Below are 26,873 nucleotides of genomic sequence, written 5' to 3'. Positions count from 1 at the left end.
ACCTTGGGGCACAAGCTCCTCCCCTGTTCTGTTAGCTTGAGGAAGTGAGAGTGGCCTTAGATGCTAGTGGGGAGGCAGAAACATTATAGAAGGGAGCAGAGCCACCCAGTCAGGGATCTGGATGGGCCAGAAAGATCCTGGTCCAGCTGGGACCTTTGGGCATCATGGGATAGCAAAAAGGAAGGACCACGAGCCACAAGACCCTTTGCATGCACCCTGTCTTTGAAATGCCCCATCCTGGTCTTCTGTTTGCTCAGCCTGGAATTGTAATTCCATGGCAATTTTGCTGGTTCCTCCGGGTGTTAGTCTTTTTTTTCTGTCAACTGGACACTTCTAAGCAGATTAGTGGCTCTGGTTCCTGCATTAGCAGAGGGCTCTAGTGACTGTCCAGGCTGAGGTTTATCACTCCCCCGCAGGCAATTTTCTAGCTCTTCTTGGAGGGCTGGGGACAGAGTGTGAATATTGCCACCTGAATCATTCTCTTTCTCTGCACCTGTGCCCCAAGGCTGTTTATAGAGCCTGAGAGCTACTTCCTTCGGAGGCCTTCCTCCTTTATTCTTTTGTATGCCAGTCCTGGGTCTTGAACTCAGGGCCTGGGCACTGTGGCTGAGCTTCTTTTGCTCAAGGCTAGTCCTCTGCCACTTGAGCCACAGCACCACTTCTGGCTCTCTCTGAGTAATTTATTAGAGAAAAGAGTCTCATGGACTTTCCTGCCTGGGCTGGCTTTGAACTGTGATCCTCAGTTCTCAACCTCCTGAGGAGCCAGAATTACAGGAATGAGCCAAGAGCATACAACTTCTGAGCACTTCTTTTTATCATCAGGACCCCATTTTGTTCTCGGGGACCCTGCGCATGAACCTGGACCCCTTCGGCCATTACTCAGAGGAGGACATTTGGAAGGCCTTGGAGCTGTCTTACCTGCACACGTTTGTGAGAACCCAGCCAGCAGGCCTGGACTTCCAGTGCTCTGAGGGTGGGGAGAATCTCAGGTAGGAGGGCAGGGGGACAGATGAGATGCACAAGCCCTCACTGGGGAAATCTGGGGGTGCTAAAGTCTGGCATCAAACGACAGTCATATTTTGTGTCTTTTCTTTGGCATGCTAAGCAAACATGCTACCAACTTGGCCCTTTATAATCATTTTTATACTCAGTTCATATTCTCAGACCATCCTTAGAGCTCAACATTTGAAACAGCAAGCTTTACTATTCAAAAGACTTCTGCCTCTACAATCTTCTTTAATCTTGCCAGTACTGGGACTTGAACTCAAGACCTGATACTCCCAATCAGCTTATTTGCTTTGGGCTGGTGCTCTACCACTTGAACCACAGCTCCACTTCTGGCTTTTTGCTGGTTAGCTGGAGATAAGATTTTCTCTGATTTGTCTACTTGAACTAGCTTTGAACATTGATCCTCAGATCTCAGCCTCCTGAACAGCTAGCATCTGGGTTGTTTAATCTCTACTGGAATCTTGTGGGCTGAAATAAGGCTCCATAGTATGAAATTATTTGTCCATGTAGCTGCTCTGCTAGCCAGGAGCAAAGCAGGGAGTTCAGAAGTAAGGGCTTTTGTCCCAAACCTTCCCTTGTTCATGACAGCCACTTCCCTCAAGTGGACAAGAATGGAACGGCCTGCTACTACTCCAGGCAGTCCTTTAAGTCTGAATATGCATCTTAACTGCCTTTCACTTACATAACCATGTTGGGGGTGGCTGACAGACAGGATAGGCTCTCTACCTCTGACTTCCTGAGGCCGGTCTGTTCTCTTGTCCTGCTTATCCAACACACCCCCACCCCAGTACCCTCCCCCCCCTCCTCCAGCACAGGAGACACAGATCAGCTCTCCTCCCTCCTCCCTTGGTAAGTCTATAGCCACTTTACTCACAACCTTTATTCTGTGCCAGTCCCACTATAAATCAACCCTAAGTTCTATCTGGACACTCATTCTGCTGCCAAAACCTTCATTAGTTGCGGGAATGGGCCAGGGAGGAAGGCTGGCCTTCACTTCTGGCTGTGACTCACCCCGCTAGGAAGGGGTGAAGTATTTGTCCTTGCTTGTGGGAGTGCTGCAGCCTCTGGCTTCTAAGGCAGGAGGTTGAAGGTTTGCATCTGCCTCATCTGGTCCCTAGTGATGGGGAATCCCCAGGTCTTCCTCTGCTCCTTTCTTCCCCTCCACCCTCAAATAGAGTCCTAGTCTGTAGTCCCCACAGAGTAGATGACTACCTGAATGGTGTAATCATAGGCTGAACATGTTCTTACTAAGGAGTAAATGACTAACAGTGAAGCAAAAACAGACCATGGTACTAATACAGGAGTGAGGATGTGGAAGAATGAACAGAAAGAGGAGACACAGAAAGAGGAGGCCTAGCTAGTCAGATAGACTGGAAGGTTCACAGTGATGTTTAGTGGTCCTACCTACTCTCAACATCCGTCATTAGCTGTGGGGTATCCTGTTGCCAGAGGGCTGGGCTGTGGCAGAGATGGGAGAGACAGGTAGCAGATGAGCCCCTGATAGCATCCCTAGACACCATTCCTAGCTGTTGAGAGTGAAGACAGAAGCAAGTCTGGGCACAAGGCCTGGAAAGTAGTTGGGGTGGGGGTGGGGACCCAGCTGGAATGCTTGCCTTCCTGCTCCCTAGTGTTGGCCAGAGGCAACTTGTGTGCCTGGCCCGAGCCTTGCTCCGCAAGAGCCGAATCCTGGTTTTGGACGAGGCCACTGCTGCCATTGATCTGGAGACCGATGACCTCATCCAGGCGACCATCCGCACTCAGTTTGAAAACTGCACTGTGCTGACCATTGCCCACCGGCTTAACACCATCATGGACTACACCAGGTGGGACAAGGGGACCTGGTTGGGGGTGGGGGGGTGCAAGGCAATTGGGGTATCTAGGGATTGAAGAGCACCTGAGATTGGCTAGCAGGGGGTAGGGAACCATTTTTGTTTGTCATTCATCATGCTGAATAAGGCCTTCAAGATCATTCAGTACAGGATGAGACAGACTCATATTCTCATTGGCTGCCTCCAGTCCATCTGCCTATATTGATAATTTTGTATGGCCCTTGAATTATGTTATAAATAGCCAAATGGCACTTGGCAAAAAAGAAAAAGAAAAAAAAGTTCCCCACTAGGAGAAGGATTTCCCAGGATATGGACAAGAAGCCAAGTGTCAGTGGCTCACTCCTGTAATCCTAGTTATTTAGAAGGCTGAGATCTGAGAATTGCAGTTCAAAGCTAGCCCATACAGGAAAGTCCATGAGATGCCTATCTCCAATTAACTGCCAAGAAAAGCTAGAAGTGCAGCTTAGGCTCAAGTGGGAGAGCGTACTAGCCTTGAATAACAACAAAACAGCCAAACCCAGGACAGCACCAAGACCCTGAATTTAAGCCCCAGTGTGTGTGTAGGCACGCGCACACACACAAAGTGTAGACAAGTGGCAGAATAGAGCCAAGTTACCTGGGCACAGAGGTAAGAGCACAGTGACATATTCTAAGACCCAGGGGACACTTTAGAGTTACCAACATGTAGGAACAGGGTATCTGGGGGCCTCTAAGCTTTGGGAATTGTGCATAGAATACTTCTATCCTGCCTCTTGTTATTGGTAGGGAGGAGGGGTGAGCCTCCTCATGCTGAGCCTACCCCTCCCAAGCCCACTGACAGAGTGCCTGTCACTTTGTTTCCACCTCACTAGCAAGGTATGATGGGTAATCACACTGGGTCACACTGGAGGTAACAGCTCCCGAGGTGCATGAGCCCCTGATAACCTCGTAAGGATCCCCCTTCCTGTGGTGGGGGAAAAAACTATGTCTCTGTCAGAGGACCTAGTCTCTGGTTGCTGTAAAACCTTGGGTGGTTTGAGCCTATTTCAAATGAAAATGATGTCTTAGGATTACTGCAAAGTGTAGATGAAATATGATTTTAAACTCCCTGTGAAATACCATGTTAGAAAGGTCAGTTTGCTTCCCAGCCCCTTCAAGTCCACTGATTGTAATCTTAGCACTAGTCCCTGGAAAGGTTGAGGAAGGGACCCTCCTTGGGGAAGCCCTCAGCAAAAGGAAATGTTGTGATCTAGACACATTTATGCCAGATTGCAGAGTGCAGAGGGCAAAGGGAGAAGTTAGGTGACTCAGAAGCCTCCTACAACTGAGTTGGTGTTGGCCTGGCAGGCTGGGCTCCCTAGGGACTTGAGGACTGGGAGTTCTGAAGGGAGGAGGAGGCTGAAGGCCACAAGTCCACATGGATGTGGAAGGAGCAGAGTGCAAATGTACCATCGGGCTTGCGGGTGCTCAGTAAACACCTGAAGGGCAGCATGGAGGTAGGGAGGAACCATGACTAGGGGATAAGGCATCAACCCAGTCTCTCTTAGAAGTGTCCCCATGTAGCCAGCAGAGTCTGGACTGCCCAGTGGGAATGTCTGACGTTATCCTCTTTCTGAACAGTCCCTACAGAAGCCCCACCAGGAAGAGAAGGGAGGGTGGACAAAATCTGAGGGAGGAACAGAGCTGGACTGAAAGGATCCATGCTAGCCCTAAGCAAAAAAATAAAATAAAATAAAAAATCTTAGCAGCCCTAGCCCCACCTTGGGGATTGGGAGGTCATTTTAGTAGTGCAGACAGAAATAAATTGGTCAGAACCTCTATCAGAGCCCACAGGAAGGAAACAGGAAGTCTCTCCACCATGGGGCTGCTAAGGCCCTTAGGAGAAGCAGTACCAGCCAAGTGCTAGAGGATGAGCAAGGAGTGGGGAAATGAGGATTTGGGGGTGGGGAGGCTAAGACAAGGAAGTCAACACATGGCTCTATGCTGGGGGGAAGGGGAGCAGAGGTGGAGAGAAGCAAAGGCTACACTTGGAGGATCATGGAAATATACTTGGTTCTTACCCAAACAGCAGGAGAATATACTACACTTTGAATTTGGGAGAGGGATAGTAGTCTCCTGGCCCCAATTTGAGCAGTGGCTGTGACATCCATAGAAACACTCCTCTCCATCCCACCCCCCTCCGTGTGGCTCTGACAGCCTGGCAGGTAGGGAGTTACAAAGCAGCCCATCCTTCCCACGAAGGATCACCTCTCTAGGCTTGGGGAGGTAGAGGGCTGTCTGTTCTTACCTCACCCAGGGGAAACTGCCTGTTGGCCTTGCACCAGGTTCAGACCCGTTTGCTTAACTGTGGGGGCAGGGGTGGGTGAGGGGAATCTACCCAACAGTTAACAGCTTCCAGAGCTGCAGCCTAAGTCCTAGATTCCAGTGTCAGGCGTCACTGCAGCTGTTTCCCACCGCGTGCCTTTGTGAGCTGGCACAAAGCAGATGGATGTACACGGGACCCAGTGCAGGCCCTGGCTCCCTGCGCTCAGCCTGCTGAAGCTCTGCGACCCCAGCAAGGGGAAGGGCTCATTAAGAAAGGTTTTTCAGAGCCCACACTTGAAGAGATGAATAGGACCTTGTGTTTGATCCCTGAATCAGCTTCATTTGTCAGGAGAGCTAACAGAATGGCAAAAATAACCAGCTTTGCAAGCTTGTACATATGGAGCGCCTGGGCCTGGAGGGTAGACTGAGGAGGGTGAGCTAGCATGGCACTGCGTGGCTTGAGTAATACACAGAAAGGCAGGAGGATTGGACTCTGGAGCCGGGCAGATAAAGACCTGATCACCTCTTTTTCTTTTCTTTTCTTTTTGTTCAGGATCCTTGTCCTAGACAACGGTATCATTGCTGAGTTCGATTCTCCAACAAACCTCCTTGCAGCTGGAGGCATCTTCTATGGGATGGCCAAAGATGCTGGACTTGCCTAAAATCTATTCCTGGGATTTCTTCCTGGTCTTTCCTGGAAGGCAAATGACATCATATGTCTACTGAATGGACTTTATGGCAATTGCTCAAGGCATTTGTGAGATGGGTGCTCTGTAAAGTGCCTCACAGAACAGGCACGTGAACACTGCAATGAAGACGGAGCAAGGCCCGAGAGGACACAGCTAGTTTGAAGCAGAGCCTGGACTAGCCCTGGGTATCCTGATTCCCAATCTAGCATTAACTTTTCATATTTTCAAATTATTTTTTCCACCTGGAACAGAAGACTACGAGGTCAGCTTGTCCTAGGAACCAAGTCATACTCCAAGTGCTGCCTGAATGCATTACAATAGAATGCAGACTGAATAAAGCTGGACCGTCAACCATGTAGATACTCATTATTGCCTTTTCCTACCTTTTCCCAAGGTTTGAGGGTAGGACTTTTGGGGAAAGGTGGAGGAATGGGGAGAGGCAGAGAAGGAACTCATCCAGATCTATACAGCTTATCTATCTGATAACTTCAGACTCAAAGCTTCTGGCTGGAAGTGTTTTCATAGCCAAAGTCCACTGAGTAATTGCTAGTCGTTTCTGCTCTGCTGTGCAGATGCTGTGAAAAGGTGAGAAATAAAGGTCTTTACATTTGACCTTTGGCCTTATGAGGAAGCTACTGAGAATACCTCCATGACATCCTCCGGCCTCTGAGCCGGATTCTCCAGGGGCTAAGCATGCATGGAGCTTTACTTCCTCACTCCTTTAGAAGTGAAGGCAGGCTCCATACAAGAGAGGCCCAGGGTCCTTTGCTCTCCATCCAGCAGAGGCCCATCCCTGCCCCCCTAGCCCCAGCTGGTAAACAAGGTAGGAACTATCCATAAGCTGTTTTAGTAAGCCAATACGTTTATCTGATGTAGGTCAAAGTAAGGCATGCAGAATGGATCTACCATCCTGGCTTTCCTGGTCTCCTGTATCACCTTCATCTTAGGGTGATGTGACTGGTTGCAGTGGTGGTTCTGGTCTTTCCTACCAAAGTGGTTTGTTTGCAATAGATGTGGAGATGGCCACTTGGATCTGGTTTTTCGGTATGCTCTGGGTCTGTCTGTGCTGCAGGACCATTTGTTAAAGGTTAATCACATTTTTTTTGGCAGGCTGTTTCTGCCCAGGATGTTTATGAGTATAGGGAAGGCAACTTTCATCCTTGTGATAAAGCAAGTATGAAAGCACAAATGCTCAAATTATTCTGCCTCTCCTTGGTGCTCAGAAAAGGTCTCTGCTATGCTCTCTGATTTATTAGGCCAATTTGGCATGACGTCTGCTTTGTGAGGCACTAGCTCGCCTAAACCAACTGAGAAGCAGGTTCATTCAGCAGCCTTCTCAGCTGAAGATCTGAAGGGGTAAGGCTGTATTTCCTCTCCTGTCTTGGGAGTTTGCTTCTGAACTCACTGAGAACCTGACAGGTGCGGACAGCCCAAAGGAGAGGCTCAGTTGTGTCACGTAAATAGGATAATATAAAATGTGGTTAATAGGGGATGACCTCCATCTAGCTCCTTCAGACTCCAGGGAAATGAAGCGACTGCTGTGAACTGGGAGGGAAGATGCCACACAAAGTCTGTGTCCAGGTCCACTGACAGGCCATGAGTGCTGTGCTGGGGATAGAAGCAGCTTAGGCGGGGTATATGCACTCCCTCAGATTGCCTGACTATTTCGATTTGCCCGTGATTAGGAGTACAGTGATGTTTAGGAGGCTGAAATGAAAGAAAATGGGATTGGTCAGTTAGTATTTAATTTTAATAATACCTGTTAGGTTTGAAGAATTGGTGATATGCAAAGAAAAGAATCTTCCAAGAAATGTTTACACATAGTGTGAACACATGCTTTAAATATGCCATGGAGGAGGGGTAAATTCACAGTTAACAAAGCTAAAAGAAAAAAAATCATTATAAATGACACAATGCATATAAAAATACTTCTCTGAATGCATAGATTAAGATGTTACACGCATCTACCAGCAACTGTGCAGCCTTATCTTGCAGTCATAGGCCTGGAGCATAGAGGGAGAAGGACCAGTACAGAACAGAGGCACATGGATACTGCCTGCCGGGGGCCAACAACACTTTGATCCCTCCTCTCCTGGGCCTGGTGCATGCGCTGGCACACCCTCTGGAGGCTTCCTCCCAGCCAAGGCCTCCACTGCTTCTCAGAACCTCTAGTTAATCTAGCTGACCTGAAAATTTTAACCCAAGTCATTTGAACATGGGCTAATACTACATTTATTTCTTCCAAGATAGAACCACACTTAATTTTATCTGTAAATTGTTAACTTTTTTCAAAGACAATGTTTAAAAAAAAGTTTAGTACAACTAGACAATGAAGTTTCAGATTAGTTGAAACACAATAGTTTCTTCTTCAGAGCACTTGAGAGAAAGGTGATAAGCAACCTTCACTCAACTATGGGCTATGCAAACACTTGATGACAAGAGTGAGGAAGCCACCAGCTGCACATGGGGGATAGAATGAAGTCACTAGACAGAGTGACTCCATGGAAGAACGCCTCAACCTCATTTCGGTGTGCAGGCAGCAGCAGGAGGCCATTACCTTAAGCACGACATCCTCTTCCACTGACATCTGCACATTCTCTCACAATGTAGTGTTCTAGTAACATTAAGTTAACACAGTCAGGAAGTTAAGTTTCTTTAGAAACTCTAGGCACTATGGGAGAAAGCATCTTAAGACAGCAGGGATGCTCTTTAACAGCTGGTGTCAACCCCAGCTCTCCTGTTGGTCTACATGGGCTGAGTTCCTATGTCTAGAGTTAAGCTGTTTGTTTCAACAAGACAGTGACTTAAAAAAAAACAAAAACGTAATGATCCTGAAAAAAAAAAAAGAAGAATCCTTGAATGTATCCCAGAAAAAAAAAAATTCTTATGCCATGCTCAAGAGTTTAACAAGTGATGTTGTTTAGTCTGAGACTCAAAACTTATTTTGTTGAGTGGATTGGTGGTGGCAGTAGGGGATCCTTATGATCAAACAATTTGTTTACAAAAGCAACAGATTTTAGAGCTGTGTAAAAATCCTAATAGTTTCAAAATAACCTTTATCTTTGATACAAAAATAAAGATGCTTACTCCTTTAGTTCAGTTTCCCCCAATAACCTTTAAAATAGCAACAGATTCAGGCTTAAAAACTGCTTTTCACTTCCAGTGGTAAATGAGAGTGGAGAACATGGATGGGCAACGTTTGTGCTCTTCTCCAATGGTGCACTGAGACACGTGGATGACAGGTCGCTGGATCCAAGTAAAAACACAGTGGCTCTTTTAGAAAGCATCAGGAGAGCCCTCTAGTGGCGGGGAAGGGGAAAAAATAAGAGATGACCGCCAGGGAAGCAGTCTGTGAGTGTTCATAAAGTGGGGATGTGGGAAAGGGAAAGCTCTTTTGGTTAACAGCCTATTTACAATTAGGTATCTGTATTCTTAAATACTTTGAACCTGAGTAACATTTATAAATACATTATTTGAACCCTCATAGCCACATAGCATACTGATATCCCTGTGTCTAGTACCTGGGCTTTCCCAAGTCTTCCTCTCTAGTCAGCTGGCAATTTCAAGAGTCATGGGCACACAATGGCAAGAACAGCACAGCAGCCCTTCAGGTACACTGACAACAAGAGATGCTAGACAGGCTCCGCTTCTCTCGGCTTCTTCAACTCTTCCATTCTGCATGTGATGTACTGCCCAAAACCTCGGCATCTGCTTCTCAAGACCATTTCTTAGCTGTTCAAAGCTTCAGTGATAGGTTTATTGTGCACCAAGAGGCTTGGAAGAGTGGCACCGCTGCTGGGGGCATGGGAGCAGGGGCTTCCTGTCTTGGCAGGACAACATCAATGTACACTACCCAGTGGCACCAGGGGCCCTTGTGGGTATCCGAGGCTTTTGGATCAATGGCTTGTCCTTGGCCCAGAGGTGATACACACTGTCACAGCATTCAGTGACAAAATCCCTGTTGCATTAATATGTCAGTTTTGAAGCTCTCCTGTTGTAGCAAGGCCTTTCAGCCAGTGTGGATGCAGCATTTCTGAAGAGAAAATTATTTTCACTTATCATTAGAACCAGTTCCAGTTCCTGGAAATCTTGGAGTCGAGCAACATCTTTGTCCTAAAACAAAATAGGTCACAGGTTAAAAGGAGCTGCTTGTCTCTGTGTTCAGTGGACAGTGATGATACCAGTATCCTCGCTCACTTCAGAATCGGGAAGGAAAATGAAATCCCAGGCAGGGAAGTGGTGACTCAGTCCAGGCCACAAGCTGGGTTAGGATGGCAAAAGCCCTCATAAGCCAGAGCTTGGAACTCAAGGACCTGGAGCTAGCAGCAGGACCACACAGGGATTCATCCTGTGACTTAACTTGGGCCTTGTCTTACAAGGCACAGAGCATACCTAAGAGTACACTAAGGTAATACCATTGGTCCCTACAGAAACAACTGAAAACAAGTATATCTGAATGGTAATTCAGAACATTCTTTTGAATCTTACAACTTTCCAAAATGCCAGGCTCTCTATGGACTTAGTAGAGGGAAACAAAACTTACCGATGACATTTGGAAAACCACTATTTGCTTTTAATTCTTCCACTATGACTCATATAACCAAGGAGGAAGTTAGGTATTTTCCAAATGCAGAAAACAACCACTTAAGCCTAGCAGGCTTCTCTTACCTTTCTTAACAAAGTATTGGGTAACTTTCTGATCTTCTCTACTTGATCTGGATTAACACCCAACTCACAGCAGCTCACTCTGAGCAGTTCTTGGTAAGTGAGCTCCTGCCGGTCCAGTTCAATCTCAATGAAATCATTTTCTCGAAGAGATGGATTCTGAATCCTTACCTTGAGTACCAGCTCTATATGAAAATGAGAGAGAGAGAGAGAGAGAGAGAGAGAGAGAGAGAGGGGAATAGTCATGAATGGTCTAGCGTAACATAGCCCCATATAGTGAAAGACTGATTCCAGAAGATAGTCACATTAATTATATGAAGAGGGCTGGAAAATAAATCACATAAGACAACAAGAAATAAAAAGAGAAATCCACACCAAGTCAGCAAGACTTGCTCAGACCAATCCTGGCTCTGTCAGAGACATTTTCCTGAACTATCTCACCTGAATCTATGACTGTGGTTTGCCAAGTACAGGGGGAACAGGGTCAGCCATTCCAGCTGTGGAAGGGTCACTTCCTTCTGCCATAGCTAAGGAGGTAGGGATATTGTAATGGGCTTGAGTAACAACTACACAAGAGCAGGGGAAGGAGAGAGAGCTGGAAGGAAAGCTAGAACAAGTTATGATACGTAATATATTCTCAGAATACTGAATAAGCGTGAATCCAAAGAGATTAATGAAATATGAAACAATGAAAATTATAAATGAACAAATAGGTTCTAATGCTAAATAAAGTTAATATTTATGACTTTAAAATATTACCCCTTAGTAAGGGGGTCTTGCTGGGCACAAGTGGCTCAGGCCTGGAATCCTAGTTACTCAGGAAGTTGAGATCTAAGGATGGGGTTAGAAACCAGCCTAGACAGACAAGTCCATGTGCTTCTTATCTCCAATTAACCACCAAAAAACAGAAATGGAGTTGTGGCTCAAGTTGTATATAGCCTTGAGTTCAAGCCCCAACACTAAATAAATAGACAGCTAAATAGATAGATAATAAATGGCTCAATCAATCAGTACATAGATAGATAGATCTAAAGGAGGGCCTCAGGGCTATTACTTGTGAGTAAGGAATGGAAGCAGTATTCCTCTACATTCTGAGCGTGGCTACCAAGATGGAGTGGGCGAGGCATTTACAGACAGACCCCCGGCAGATCTGTTTCACTCTTAAGTGCAGGTCTTCACAGCACTTGGTCCTCAAAAATGGGTGCTCAGAGTGACTCCAAGGGAAAAGGCAAGTGAAGGCTAGACTGTGCCCTGTGGCACTTGGCAGAATTAGAAGTATTAGGATGAACTTATTGATTTCTAATGTTCTTAAAAAGATATATACAAGGCCTGGCACTGGTGGCTCATGCCTGTAATCCTAGCTACTCAGGAGGCTAAGATATGAGGATCACAGTTCAGAGCCAGCACAGGCAGGAAAGTCTGTAAGACTCTTATCTCCAATTACCACCAGAAAACCGGAAGTGGCACTGTGGCTCAAGTGGTAGAGTACCAGTCTTGAGCTGAAGAGCTCAGGGACAGCGCCCAGGCCCAGAGTTCAAACCCCATGACTGATTAAAAAACAAACAACAACAACAAAAAAAAGAAAAAATACACACAAATTAATACAGAAATATTGATATATACGAGCATGAATACATGGCTAATAAGTTTGTCTGTTTCTTTCTTTTCCTTCCTTTCATATTTCCTTCTGTTCTTAACTCTTTTCTCTGATTAAGCCTCAAAGGAATTATATACCTATAGCAATGAGGACACCTAGTGCCCACATTTGGTTTCTAAATATGATCCTCTACCAAAAGAAACCAGGAAAATCTATCCAACTCCTCAGAGAATCTACGCAACTAATTCTTATCAAGTGTAGTGGTACATGCCTATAATCCCAGCTACCCAAAAGGTAGAAATAGGAGAACTGTGGTTCATGGTCAGCCCAAGCAAACAAGTTAGCAAGACTGTATCTCAAATAATAAGCTAGGCATGGCGATTCACTGCTGTAATCCCAGCTAAGTGGGAACCATAGGTAGTAATACTGAGGTCAGAGGGCAGCCTTGGCAAAAAGCTGGAAAATAACTAAAATATCTGAAAAAAAATAACTAAAAGCAAAAAGGGCTGGTAATGTGGTTCACATGACCACAAGCATGAGACTCTGAAGTCAAACTTCACTATTGCCAGAGGGGGGGAAAAAACCAAACAAATAAAAACCAAAACAAACAAAAACAAAAGCCCAGATGATTTCTGGGTTGGGGGCTGAGCCTGCAGCATCTTGCTGTATAGAAAGTAAGGAAACATGCCAAGGGGTTGGGAATGTGGCCCAGTGGCAAGAGTGCTTACATGAAGCCCTGGGTTTGATTCCCCGGCACCACATATACAGAAAATGGCCAGATGTGGCGCTGTGGCTCAAGTGGCAGAGTGCTAGCCTTGAGCAAAAAGAAGCCAGGGACAGTGCTCAGACCCTGAGTTCAGGCCCAGGACTGGGGGAAAAAAAAAAGAAAGAAAGAAAGAAAAGAAACATGCCAAGAATGATGTGGTATGGCCAAGGATTACAAAGTAGCTTGGAGAGGCCCCCCAAGGCCACATCAAGAACAATTTGAGAATCAAAATAACAATAGGAACAGATTCTCCCCCACTGAATCTAGTAAGAACCAAAGAATCCATACTAATGAAATGGGGAAGAAGGGCTGGGCACCTGTGGCTCACACTTTTAATACTAGCTGCTTAGAAGATTAAGATCTGAGGATCAAAGTTCAAAGCCAAACTGGACAGCAAAGTCCATGAGATTCTTATCTCCAATTGACCAGCAAAAAGCTGAAAATGGAGCTGTGGCTCCAGTGGTTGAGCACCATCTTGAATGAAAAAGCCAAGCAAGAATCTAAGGCCCTGAGTTCAAGCCCCAGTACCAGCACAAACAAAAAGAGGAGGAGGAAGCCTTGCTTTACAGTGTAATACCAACTAATAAACAGAATGATGAAATAATGAAACAATGAAAATCACATTCTACCAAATAAATGGCCTGGACCCACTGAAAATATTGAGGTAAAAATGACAGAGAAAGGATAGAGAATGTTCCAGGTCAAAGAAGACTAGAATGACAACATAAACAGGTGCAATGGGTGACCCTGGGCAGAAGCAGAGATTAAGGAGGGTAAAGATACCCACGGGGGCTTTGTTGAAATAACTAATAACATTTAAATATAGATTGCACATCTGTATTAAATCATGGTTCTATTTCCTAAATGTAATACCTGTACTGTAGCTATCATACAAGAATATCCTTGTTGCTAGGAAACATATAATAGGACCAATACTTAAGTATCTCAAGGTAACACAGTAAAAGGGAAACAGTTTGTGAATCTGAGAAAAGGGAGTTCATATACAGGTCTTCTCCGAGTTTGTAATTATATCCTGAATATATAAAAATAAAACAAATCTCACTCCCTCATTGCAGAAGCTGCTTGCTAGGGAAAAGTTACCTTGCATATTAAACGGAAATGCTCCAGTAAAGAAAAATGGCTGGAAGGCTGGTGCTGGTCCTGCATACGTCCCGTTTGGAGGCTCCAGTGACACTGGTGGCTTAGACTGGACAGAAGAGAACAGGGAACGGTTCTGACTCACAGGCGGCTGACAAACAGGACCGGGTTTTGTGCTTTCTTGTGTTCTGAGTATGGCAGAGGGGGTAGACACATCACCGTTCTGAACCAGTGCCAAGGAGGTATGGTCCCGGGGGAAAGCTCCCCGCAAGGGGGGATCCCCAGAGTGGAGCAGTGGAGGCGAGCTGTCTGCAGGTGGTGATGCCGGAGGTGTGGAGGGCCCCCCATTCTGCAGCTGGGCTGAATCGTCCACTGAAGTATTATAGATAAAAGGGAAAGCTGGGTTGGCCAAATAGCTGGGAACAAAGGGCAGTTCTGACTCCTTCTTCAACTGGGGGAGGCTGTCGTCATCATCATCTTCTTCCACTTTAAAAGAAAACAGAAGATTTACATAGTCCTTTAAAAATAACCAGAAAGTATCTTTCGGAAACCAATGTCCTTTGGTATGTGAGAAATATTTTGTCAGTACTTATTGCCTCTTCAAGTCAGAAAAGAATGTTTTGTTCAGTTTATGATTACTATTTTTATCATTGTCTTCAATTTCACAAATAAAAAGAAACTTTATCATGCTGACCTTATAATGTGTGACCAGAAATAACATGGAAAGAATATCTTGGCATAGTAAGTAGCTTTGAGAAAATAGGCCAGTTGTTTGGCCAGCATCAAAAATGTTACCATAATACCACATCTTAAACTAGCTTGATAAAATTCAAAATTCCTCCAAACACAGACTCACCTCCCATTATCTTCCTGATTTCTCTCCGTGATGTTAACTGCACTGGCATTTCTCCTTTTGTAGTAAGAATCTCTTTGTCAGCTCCTGATTTTAATAAGTAGGAGACCACTTGACCATGGTTGCGTTTACATGCCCAGTGTAAACATGTCCTAGCCCAAAGAAAAGACAGAGAATGATTTAAAATGAGGAGAGTGTAGGGAGCCTGTGGCTCAAGCCAGTAATCTCAGCTATTCAGGAGGCTGAGATATGAGGATCACTGTTCAAAGCCAGTCTGAACAAAAAAGTCTGTGAGACTTTTATCTCCAATAAACTACTCAGAAAACCAAAAGTGGTGCTGTGGCTCAAGTGGTAGAGCACTAGCCTTGAGCTTAGGGACAGCACCCAAGCCCAGAGTTCACACCCCAAAATTCCAAAAAAAAAAAAAATGAGGAGAGGTGACTTGAGAGTTCACATTCTGAATATACCTCTTCATATTTATACAAAATAATACACATATTGAAACATACTCTAAGATATGGAAACAATGGAAAAATCTTTTTTAAGTGTTTAGTTTCTGATGATTCTGTCTTCTTTACAGTGCCACTTCTGGCCGTTTTCTATATATGTGGTGCTGAGGAATCGAACCCAGGGCTTCATGTATATGAGGCAAGCACTCTTGCCACTAGGCCATATTCCCAGCCCATCAAAATTTTTAAGTTTCATTTTTGGGGCTGAGGAGTCACTCAATAGATCAGGCCTGACTTATATAACTACACCCCTTTGTATATCACCTTTATATTAACAATAAAAATTTTAATTAAAAGATAGATCAGTAATAGACTGTTTGCCTAGCATGTGCACAGCCATTGGGGGGGGGGCATTAATTCATTCTAGAAGCTGGGGTTTTTTTTGTTGTTGTTTTTTTAATTGAGGGCCTCCTACTTGCTAGGCAGGGGTTGTACCACTTGGGCCACACCCAGCCCTCATCCTTAAGAGTTTAATTTCAGTGGCTTCCAGAAAACTCCAATGACACTTCAGGGTGTTTGTTACTCTGTCAGCAGCACTCATTAGAGTGTCTCACTCTCTTTAAAACCTGTTTCAATATTACCTCATTCCTTTCTAGGGACTATGGAAACTCACCTCATATGTATCAAAATGCCCCTTAAAGATAATCTCAAGCTAATTACTATCCCCATCTGCAGCTTCTCTGTTACTTGTTATTATTACTATAGCAGACACCCCAGAGTAAATTTCAGTTGTTCATTCCCTTTTCCTCTTTTTCTTTTTTCACCTGCATACACACAAAGGATTTCCAAATTTCCACTTTTAAAGAGTTGGCTATGCTAATTCTTTCCAGAAGGCTATAAACATGTTCTCATTTGCTTAAATGAAATACACTAACTACATACAAACTTTAATTCCCAAAGTGCTTAAGCCATTTATCTAGCCAGGGAATGGTGGCTCACGCTTGTAATCCTACCTACACAAGAGACTGAGATCTGAGGATCACAGTCTGAAGCCAACCCAGGCAGGAAAATCCATGAGTCTCTTATCTCCAATTAACCAGCAAAAAGTTGAAAGTGGAGCTGTGGTTCAAGTGGTACAGTGCTAGCCTTGAGCAAAAAAGCTCAAGTACAATGCCCTGGTCCTGAGTTCAAGCCCCAGGACTGGCATAAGAAAAAAGAACATGTATCTAAAAAAAAAAAAAAAAATTGAAATCAGACTCTTCTATTGGATCAGACTCATTTAAACTCAGGGACTGGGATCTGTCCCTGGGCTTCTTCTGCTAAAGGTTAGTGCTCTATCACATGAGCCATAGCTCCATCTTGTTTGTTTGTTTAGTGGAGATAAAAGAGTCTCATACACTTTCTTGTCCAGGCTGGCTTCAAACTTGGATCCTCAGATCTCAGTCTGAGTAGCTAGGATTATAGACATGAAACAAAAGCATCCAGCAAGACACCATCTTAACTGAAGTTTAGGCGCCCTCAGGTGCCAAAGCTGCCTGAATATTATGGAAGGAAAAAACTTTTCCCCTTCTGTTTTGAAATGTCCTCAGTCACTAACTCTCTAATTGAACTGCGGCAAATATCTTCAGAGCTTATAGCCAAATACAGACAGACAGATAAGATGAAGAGCAGAACACGTGTTCAAGTGAGGGTCAGGTCACTGGGTACCTGGTAAGACAATTAGCTAGAAAGTTCTTTTGGTACCAGGAAAAAGCTGAGCAGCCCTTTGCACTTATAAGAGATGCACAGAAAGCTAGCTTGTCCTGGTGGTATCTTGAGTGACATTCTATTAGTTCACTCTCCAGGTGACATTGTGTACATTCTTTCTCTATGAGGTAAATGCTCATGTGGGGGAAGCTTTTGCTTTGTTTTGTTTTGCTTTTGTTTTTAGTACATATTAGCTATGCGAGGGGGTATTTCTTTCTTTTTTTCTTTTATTAGTCATGGGGCTTGAACTCAGGGCTTGCTCTATCACTTTGAGCCACAGTACCACTTCTGGTTTGTGAGTGGTTAACTGGAGAAAAGAATCTTGCAGGGCTGGGGATATGGCTTAGTGGCAAGAGTGCTTGCCTTGTATACATGAGGCCCTGGGTTCAAATCCCCAGCACCACATATATAGAAAATGGCCAGAAGGGGCACTGTGGCTCAAGTGGCAGAGTGCTAGCCTTGAGCAAAAAGAAGCCAGGGACAGTGCTCTCAGGGACAGGCCCTGAGTCCAAGCCCCAGGACTGGCCAAAAAAAAAAAAAAGAAAAAAAGAAAAGAATCTTGCAGGGACTTTTCTGTCCATGCTGGCTTTGAACCCCAATCCTCAGATCTCAGCCTTGTGAGTAGCTAGGATTACAGGCATGAGCAGGCTACAAGAGGATATAGTTCATTGTGACATTTCCATACACATATACAATGTATTCCAATCAATCCCCCATCACTCTATCTGTTTCCCCCTTCCTAACAGAATTTCAACAGGTGTCATTGTCCTGTTTTCATGCATGCCAACAATTGATTTCATTCTTATTCACCCTTTCACCCAAATTAACTGAAACCCTTCTCCGTAGTCCCCAGCCCCAGAAGAGCCTGTTTCTCTTTCCCTTTTCCACAAATGCCTATTCATAAACAGCTTTCACCGAGATTACTTTTTTAAAAGTTTTTGGGGGTTAGGGGTAGTACTGGGGATTGAACTTGTCAAGTGCTGTATTGCTAAGCCACATTCCCAGTAGAAGAAACTTGACCTGGACTTCTAGACTATAAGCTCCATAAGCACATGCAGGGGTTTAATTCTTATTATTTTGTGGTGCTCACCAAGGCTAGGCAAGTGTTCTACTACTGAGCAACACCTCCAGCCCCAGTGTTTCTTATTACTTAGTGAGTGAACCTAAGATAAAGTAAACATTGCTTAGAGTAGGACCAAAAGATCCTTGACTCGGGGCAAATTACATCAGAGTGTGTTTGTGTGTGGATGTCCATGGCATATGCTTGAAAAGGAAATGATTATAATAAGTGAGCACTCAAAAATGAATGGAGCATGATGAGAAAAATAGGCTCCCATTTGGAAATAAAGTGCTTGCTTGCTAGTAGTAAATCACTCGCTCATGGCAAGCTGGAGAGTGAAGAAGGTGATTTACTGTGAGTCTGAGAGACTCAGGGACAAACCAACTAGCCAAAGCATCACCACATAAAGTGGGGTTACATCAACACAACCGTCCCCCACAGCCCTGAACCCTCAGTGATCATTAATTACAATCGTAACTCATAACCACTGCATAGAATTTTTTTCAACCTCTTCATTAGCTATTATATTTGCTCCTGCAACTCAAGGGGTACATATAACATTTGCATACATTTGCATAATAATTGATGTGGGGACTCTTTGAACTTCAACTCTTTAAATTTTATAACTGTAGCCAGAATATCCTAATTGTGCTAGGAAATATTTCAGTCCAGAGCCTCTGGGCATTATTATGGTTCCAGAACAACTAAAAACTGGAAGCATTCACTATTCTACTTTTTTTTTTGGGGGGGGGGCAGTCCTGAGGCTTGAACTCAGGGCCTGGGTATTGTCCCTGAGCTTTTTTGCTCTACCACTTTGAGCCACAGCTCTGCTTCTGGTTTTCTGGTAGTTAATTAGAGATAAAGAATCTCACAGTCTTTCCTGCCCAGGCTGGCTTTGAACCTGCAATCCTCAGATCTCAGCCTCCTGAATAACTAGGATTCCAGGTGTGAGGCATCAGCGCTTGGCTGTTATTCTACTTCTCTAAGCTAAAAAGTGTACAGGGTTTTTGTTGAGTTTTTTTGTTTTACTTTGGTAGAACTGGTATTTGAACACTCAGGGCCTCATGATGGCTATGCAGGTACTCTACCACTAAGACATACCTCCAGCCCAAAAGTTGGATTTTTCAAGTTAATTTTATGTGTTATTACCCAACATGTTGCTTAAAAAGAAATATATTTCTTTACATGTTGGGCATTATGCAAAAAACACTATATATAGTAACTTTACATATAGTAATCTTCAAAATATCACACAGGGAGTTAGGTACAATGGTGAATGTCTATGGTACTAGCTACTAAGGAAGTTCACTTGAGCCTATTTTGAGGCCAGCCTGGTCAACTTTGCTTAGTTTTTTAGCTCAGGGCTGGTACTCTACCACTTGAGCTACATCTCTACTTTCATCTTTGTGCTGGTTAACTGGAAATAAGAGTCTCTCAGATGTGTTTGCTCAGGTTGGCTTTAAACCACGATCCTCAGATCTCAGCTTCTTGAGTGTCTAGGAGGATACATGTGAGTGACTGGTGCCCAGCAAGAGACTTCATCTTTGTAAACCAACAATCAAGCTAAAACCCTTTAAAAAAAATCCCATGAGGGTGAGGTAAGTACTATTATTAACATCCCTCCATTTTACAGCTGAGAAAACTGAGGCAGTCAGCAAATAAATGAGCACAGCATACTGTATGGGAGGTGATGATTAGGTGTTATAGGGACAATAATGTGGAATAAGGGATTAGGAAATGACAGAGGTTGGAGAGGGACGTTGTGCAACTTTAAATCTGGGGGCAAAAACAGACTTTATGCCAGGTGCAGTGGCTCATGCCTATAATCCTAGCTACCCAGGAGGCTGAGATCTAAGGATCACAATTCAAAACTAGCCCAGGCAGGAAAGTTTATGAGACTCTTATTTCCAATTAAACAACAAAAAGCTGGAAGAGGAGCAGTGACTCAAGTGATAAAATGCTAGTCTTGAGCAAACAAACTAAGGGACATAGCCAGGCCCTGAGGTCAACCCCAGTACTGGCACAAAAGAAAGGAAAGAAAGGAAAGAAGAGGAGGAAGGGAAAAGAAAAGAAAGGAGGAAGGAGAGAGAGAAAAAAAAGAAAGAAAAGGAAGGAAGGAAGGAAAGGAGGGAGGGAGGGAGGAAGGGAAGGAGGACTGAAGGCTTCATCATGAGATGACTTCTAAGCTAAGATCTAAAAGAAGAGGACAGAGGATGTATCTGGGAGAAAGACAAAATGCAAAGGTCTTGAATCAGGACACTGCCTGGTATTCCAGCAAACAAGAATATCATGGGAAGAAAGTGAACAAGGAATAGTCAACTCTCAAGAGATGAGGCCCAGATGGAAGGAGAGGGACAGGGAGTAGGATTTATAGGACTTGTTGGCTTCTCTTCAGAGTGATATGGAGCTGGTTTCAACTGAGCAGAGTCAAACGATCTGACTTGTGTTAAGTAAGGATGCCTCTGGCCACTGTGTTGAGAAGATGGAGGCGGGGGGGGGGGGCTGGTATTTAATAACCAAGGAGATTAGTCAGGAGGCTACACAACAATCTAGTGAGGTAAGTGATGTCGTGGAAAGAGCTTGTAGGATTCGGGAAGTGGCAAGATTCTAATTATATCTGAAGGGGGAGCTGGTAGAATCAGAATTTCCTGGTTGACTGGATGTAGAGTGTGAGGGTAAGGCAGGAGAGGAGGAGGCTGCCAAACATTTGAATCTGACATGTGAAAGGCTGAGATGAGAAAGATTCGGGAGGCCAGCGACAGAAGGTGGATAAGGGGAATCTAGGAATTTAATCTTGGCCATGTTGTGTTAGAATCAGAACTTCTAACTAGTGCACACTCGTCTCACACTGACTGAACATCCACCATGTGGCTGGCATTGTGCTAGGGAGGGTTAAGATCTGGAGTCAGATGTTGAGTTCATTTGCCAGCTCTACCAGTTAAAACTCTCACCCTACGGAGAACTATTGCTAGCCACTTAGGGACGTTTTGTAAATTAGAGAATTTACTTAATGTTTCTGGGCCTCAGTTTCTTCATCTGTAAAATGGAGAAAATAGCAATGTCTCCCGAGTAGTTGAAATGAAGCAATACATGGTAAGTGCTTGGAACTGCATCTATGCTCCAGATCAACTGCAATAAGTGTTAGTTATCTATATTATCCTTCATCCCATTAAATGCTCACAACACTCTTCTGAAATAATGGAAAATGTCGTGGCTCTGGCCAGGTTGTTTAGCTTAGGCAGGCATGAAGAACCCTAAGCCAACCCATTACTCTGCACAACACTGCCTCCCAGTGCCAAGTCAGGAATTCACAGCTTTCACAGAGCAATTCTCAGAAAAGGTACAGCAAAACAGCAAAACGTGAACACTTTTAGACAAAACAAGAAGAAAGTATATCCACCGTTTCCTGGCTTTGCACACAGTTTTCGAGGCTGCTTGCTTGAGGAAAAAGAGGCAGACATATTTGTTGGGAATCAAGGGAACTGCAGTACTGACCCTGACTATCAGACTGACAAATGGTGGTGAGCTAGTCGCTGGAGTTGGAATTATCTCCACTGTACGTTGTTCCAGAATATAGGGTTCTATTTAAAATAAGTAAATAAACAAAACATTTGGAAACTCACATTTTAACTCTAAGCTAGCAAAGTAGGCTGGTTAAATACTGTTGGACCAAACTTCAAATGTAAATGCAAACAGAATAATAGTCACATCAAGTAACTGAAAACTAAAAGATTTGACCACCAGCAGCATCTTAAAATGACACTCCTTATTTGGTTGGGAAGGAACCAGCCTTGGGGCAGACATCTAAAGGCATTGGGTGAGATTCTCGATTGCAAATTGTACTGGGAAAACAAAGCAAAACCCTCTATAAACAAATGAGTCTTCCTTCGACAGGCAGCTGTAGGCAGCAGCAGGTTACTGTTGCAGACAACAATGATGCACAATCGATGCAAGTGGTGATAATTTTGTTCTTTTTTTGCTTTTCCATCTGGTATTGGCTAGAAGAAATCACTCTAGTTTACAAGATTCAAATTTGCTCAGTTGCTTCTATGCTTTTTGCTGTGCATATCTGTGTTTCAGAACCACCTATAGTCAAATAATTTAACCGGGATGGGCTCCAGTGTAGTGTCGCTGAGAATTATAGCCTTGGGCACCGCTTGACCAAAGTTAATCAAGGGGGGAGTGAGGGGGGAGGGAGGAGGTGCGGAAGGGGGAGGGCAGGGTCCTCACAGGCGCTGCCCAGTATGTGGGCAGAACACACTCTTGACTGCACGAGGCAAGGGTGATCCAGACTTAGCCTCAGGAGGACATGACCTAGGAGGCCTGAGACCCCAGGCCTCACCTCTGTGCCCGGCATTCAAGTACAGCGCCAGGCCCAGGTAGCACCCGATGGTGCCATGCCTCCCCCCTTCCCACGCACGCGAGGGCGCGCACACGCACACGCACACACACACACACACACACGGCCAGCAGCCCTGACCCCCTACGGCCACCCCGACTCCCCACTTACCAGCCGTTGACCTCATTTTGGGAGTTCACATCCACCCCGCTCTCCACCAGTTTCTGCACCTCCCGAATGTCCCCCAGGGCCGCGGCCTCCCGCAGCCTCTCCTGCTGCTCCTTCTGTTCTAGGAGGGCACTCATCTTTCCCCCGGGCCCCAGGCCGCCCCGCCCCAACCCCGGGTCTGTCAGCGCCGCCACCGCCTCCGCAGCCCGTCCCGGGCCATCGGGGAAAGGAGCGCAGGGCTCACGGCCCCTGCTCGTGCGGCCGCCCGCGCTTCGGCCCGCGTCCGGTGTCCTCCCCCCACCCCGCCCAGCCCCGTCCCGCCCAGTGCCCGCCGCTCCGCAGCTCTGCCCGCCTGCAGGCCCAGGTCTCTGCCCCCGCCGCGCCGCGGCAGGCCGGCTCCGGGGGACCCTATTCAGTGTGACAACGCTGACCCAGATCTCTTCCGTTCCGACCCACCGCCCCGCCCACCGCCCCGGCCCGCTGTTTATGTAACTACTGCACAGTATTATCTGCTGTGATTCATTGGCTATTTTTAGACCTCGCCAACCCCTCAGCTTCTAGGGAGGAGAAGACACATGAATAAGGGAGGAGGGGGGGGGAGAACTTGAGAGCCAGAAAAAGCCTTATCCTCTGGGTGCAGACTATTTTACCAGGCATCAAATATAAATGGGTGGTCGGTGCACAATTCCCCCCACCCCCCCCTCCAGCCCCCTCCACTTGGGTTTGGTTGGCTCTTTTTCCTTATCTGAGCCAGTTCTTGCCCAGCGGGATGGGGAAATGGGCTGACAACGATTTCACTATATAATACCCCCATTATTACAGAGATAGATCACGCTGTTCTTTCTTATTTGTGACAGTGCTGGGGACCACACTCCGTTAGAATATTTATTTCTATTGTTATTGTTTTACCTCTCCTTTTAGACTGAGATTTCTTCTAAGCCGGCATTTAGGAAAAATACTAACAAAATACTAACATTGTGTTTATAGTTTCTGCGCTGTAACTTTGTGCAGATTATAAATCATAACTAATTACCCTTTTATGAAAGCTATGAAAGGAGGTGGGGGGGGGGGAGTAAAGAACACCAAAGAAGCTTTGGAATCATCCTGGGTCTGATCCCAGGCACTGGGGGTAGAGCCCATGGTGTGTTTATAAACAGCAGTTTGTTGGACTGCTTGCTTAATCTCTCTAATGAGGTTCAGAACCTCAGTTGGCACTGCTTTATTATCCAGTGGGAAAAAAGGAAAATATTGTTTTGCTGAGCCCAGGTGCCATGGAGAGCTCTAAGGAATGGGCTCAGGATGGAATTTTGCAGATGGGGCTAGAGGATTAAGGCAATTTCCCTGGGGAGGCTGGGAAGAAGGCCCAAACAAAGAAAGATGAAATAGGAGGGGACCAGTGTAGGCATAAAATCTTCCCTTCCCATGGGAGAGAGGAGAGGGCTAGGGCAGCACTGCAAGTATTTTTGTTGCTACTATTTATGAAAAACTAATGTCTGTTTATTATGATACAGTAATTCACACAGTACTCACTGCACCCCAGGTAGTGCTGAATAGAAACTGACTAAACACTTAAATTGACCTCTGCAGCAAATTGGAACTCTGCTTGAGTTTACATTTTTGTTTCCTCAATATAAACTTTAATTCTCAGATCCAGCGTGATATTCCACCTGAAGTTGACATGTGTTGATATTGGGATTAGATCGTTTAACACAATTTGGGTGACATGGGAGGAAGAAGTAGTCTGTTAAAAAAAAATAGCTTAAAAAATTGGACTGATGAGCTGGGAATGGGGCTTAGTGGTAGAGTGCTTGCCTAGCATGCATGAAGCTTTGGGTTCTATTTCTCAGTACCACATAAACAGAAAAAGTCAGAAGTGGCGCTGTGCTCAAGTGGTAGAGCCCTAGCCTTGAGCACAGAGAGACTCAGGGACAGTGCCCAGGCTCTGAGTTCAAGCCCCAGGACTGGACAGGGGCGGGGGCGGAGGGGAGGGGGGAACTGGACTGAGGACCAATGGCTTACACCTGTGATCCTGACTACTCAAGAGGCTGAAACATGGAGGATTTCTGCTGAAAGTCAGACTAGAGACTTGACTCTAGTGGTAGAGTAACAGCTGTGAGCAAGAAAGCTAAGAAAACAAAGCTCTGAGTTCTAGTCCCAATACTGACAAAAAATAAACAAACAATAAGAGGAAACAAATCAGTTATGACTGCACTGCAAAGTCTATGGTTTGTTAAAACATATATATATATATATATTTTTTGGCCAGTCCTGGGCCTTGGACTCAGGGCCTGAGCACTGTCCCTGGCTTCTTTTTGCTCAAGGCTAGCACTCTGCCACTTGAGCCACAGCGCCACTTCTGGCCATTTTCTGTATATGTGGTGCTGGGGAATCGAACCCAGGGCCTCATGTATATGAGGCAGGCACTCTTGCTGCTAGGCCATATCCCCAGCCCTTAAAACATATTTTTACTGCAAAAGGATAATAGTAAACTGGGCACTATTGGTTCACACCTATAAACCTAGCTGCTCAGGAGGTAGAGATCTGAGAATCAATCTTTGAAGACAGATAAATCTGAAAGACTCGCCTCCAATTAACCAGCAAAAAGCCAGAACTGGAGATGTGGCCTAACTGGTAGAGTGCCAACCTTAAGAGAAAATGCTGAGACAGTGCCCAGGCCCTCCTGACTTCAAGCCTCAGTACACACGTACACACACACACACACACACACACACACACACACACGGATTCTAGGTTTGCCTTCAATGCCCTCAATCAGTGAATTAATTCTTTTAAATTTTGATGATGCTCAGGCTTGAACTCAGAATCTCATGCATGCTACTCAAGTGTTTTATACTGAGCCACGTCATCAGCTCATATCTTCTTATTTTTATTTATTTATTTTTATCACTATTTTCTTAAACCCATCCTCTACTTATCTTGGATTCTCATCTTCCATTTGTTAGTCCTCAGATAAAACCCCAAACTCTAGGCCAGGGATATAGTTCAGTAGTAGAACTATGCTCCTGGATTCAATCCCTAGCACAAAAACAAACAAGCAAGAAAACAACAAGAACCCAAGTCCAAAACAAACCCCTAGTTCCAGCTATAGCTCAATGTAACCTAATATCTACTCCATGACTTCTATTTGTCTTCTCTCTAGGGAATTGCATAACTCACTGGGTAGACTGCTTGTGGGTTTTTTTGTTGTTGTTGTTTGTTTGTTTTTTAATCAAGCACTGTCCTAGTCATTTAAGGATGGCTACTGTGACCACACGGACTAAGGGGGTGGGGGAAGGGGCATGGCAAACAAGAATGCAATATGCATTGGTGTAGAAATAGCATAGCACATGGCATAGTGGTGATGAGCCTAGAGACAAATGTCAGGCTGCCTTGGTTTGTATGCCACTTTTGCCACTCATGATTTTGTGTGAGCTACTCAACAGTCTGTGCCTCAAGTCCTCCATATGTGAAGTAGGGATGACAATGGATCCTCCTTTGCAGGGTTGTTCCAGTGGATTGGGAATGGCTCTGTGTGAAGTGTGGATATAGTAAACACTCAGTGACTCACAGGTGGAAGTTACAAGCAGAAGTCAGGGAAGAACCCTTGATGGGATGGGACGACAGAGGTTGTCAGGAAACCAAGATGATATTTGGATTTAGGGCTGGTGAGAGGGTGAGGCTGTTTACTGAGATTTGGAGCAGAAGATGAAGAGATCTGAGGTTTCATCACGAACTCACTTTGAAATATACTGAAGTGTCTGGAGACTTTCATTTATTATTATTTTTTTAAGTTTAGTTTGGTGCTGAGGATTGAACCCAGTGATTTGCACATGCCAGGCAATTGTTCTACCACAGAGCTATATCCCTAGGCCAAAGGTGTTTTCTTTTATCATTGTTTATTTAGAGATGCCCAGTAAATGGTGTGTGCATAGGTATTGACTTCAGCAGGGAGACCTGGTCTGGTGATCCAGACTTAGTACTGTCATCAGCAAAAAGTGCTAGCTGAAGTCACAGGAACCGAAGAGATAACCCCCAAGAGAGTCTGTAAGTGCTGACAGAAGATATCCAGACAGAACCCTGGAGAACACTCAACATTCCAATGATGGACAGAAGAGAAAGCCTGGAAGGAGAATTGTAGAAGGAAAAGCAAAGGAGTGGGAGGGATTGGTGATAAAGGACTGACTCACAGACGCACACAGCAGATGGGGCAAGGAAGAAAGGATTAAAAAGAAGAAAATGAGTTTAACCTGGAGGAGATTATTGGTGGCTTTGGAAAGTTCCAGTGGAGTGGTGGGAAAGGGCAAGTCAGACTGCCTTAGTCAT

At 45.0% G+C, this 26,873-nt stretch overlaps 2 protein-coding genes across 2 annotated transcripts in view; one reads left to right on the top strand and one right to left on the bottom strand.

Moving 5' to 3' along the window:
* Abcc3 (ATP binding cassette subfamily C member 3) overlaps positions 1-6,161 on the top strand; it is a 46,266-nt gene extending 40,105 nt beyond the window's left edge. Inside the window, exons 28-30 of the mRNA XM_048366831.1 lie at positions 823-989; positions 2,637-2,831; positions 5,674-6,161. Of these exons, the coding sequence (XP_048222788.1) occupies positions 823-989; positions 2,637-2,831; positions 5,674-5,782 (471 nt within the window). The 3' untranslated portion in view covers positions 5,783-6,161. The remainder of the gene's footprint in view (positions 1-822; positions 990-2,636; positions 2,832-5,673) is intronic.
* Positions 6,162-7,544: 1,383 nt separating this feature from the next.
* Positions 7,545-22,821, bottom strand: Ankrd40 (ankyrin repeat domain 40). The gene is made up of 5 exons (XM_048366839.1): positions 22,554-22,821; positions 14,792-14,940; positions 13,939-14,421; positions 10,478-10,659; positions 7,545-9,922 (listed from the first exon to the last, which is right to left on the bottom strand). Exons 1-5 carry the CDS (start codon positions 22,685-22,687, stop codon positions 9,776-9,778), a joined length of 1,095 nt encoding a protein of 364 aa, XP_048222796.1. The 5' UTR covers positions 22,688-22,821; the 3' UTR covers positions 7,545-9,775.
* Between the last annotated feature and the right edge of the window lie 4,052 nt (positions 22,822-26,873).

This window comes from Perognathus longimembris, chromosome 17, assembly GCF_023159225.1.
Source record: "Perognathus longimembris pacificus isolate PPM17 chromosome 17, ASM2315922v1, whole genome shotgun sequence".
NCBI lineage: Eukaryota > Metazoa > Chordata > Mammalia > Rodentia > Heteromyidae > Perognathus > Perognathus longimembris.
Note: the sequence above shows the minus strand (reverse complement) of the source record. Positions and strands in the feature narration are given on the sequence as shown.

What these genes read in the sequence shown, in the direction of transcription:
- Ankrd40 (XM_048366839.1), bottom strand. Translation starts at nt 22,687, where the DNA reads ATGAGTGCCCTCCTAGAACAGAAGGAGCAGCAGGAGAGGCTGCGGGAG. An exon ending in CAAAATGAGGTCAACGGCTG is followed by an intron (nt 14,941 to 22,553) that starts GTAAGTGGGGAG and finishes TCTTTGGGCTAG; the next exon opens with GACATGTTTACACTGGGCAT. An exon ending in AATCAGGAAGATAATGGGAG is followed by an intron (nt 14,422 to 14,791) that starts GTGAGTCTGTGT and finishes TTTCTTTTAAAG; the next exon opens with TGGAAGAAGATGATGATGAC.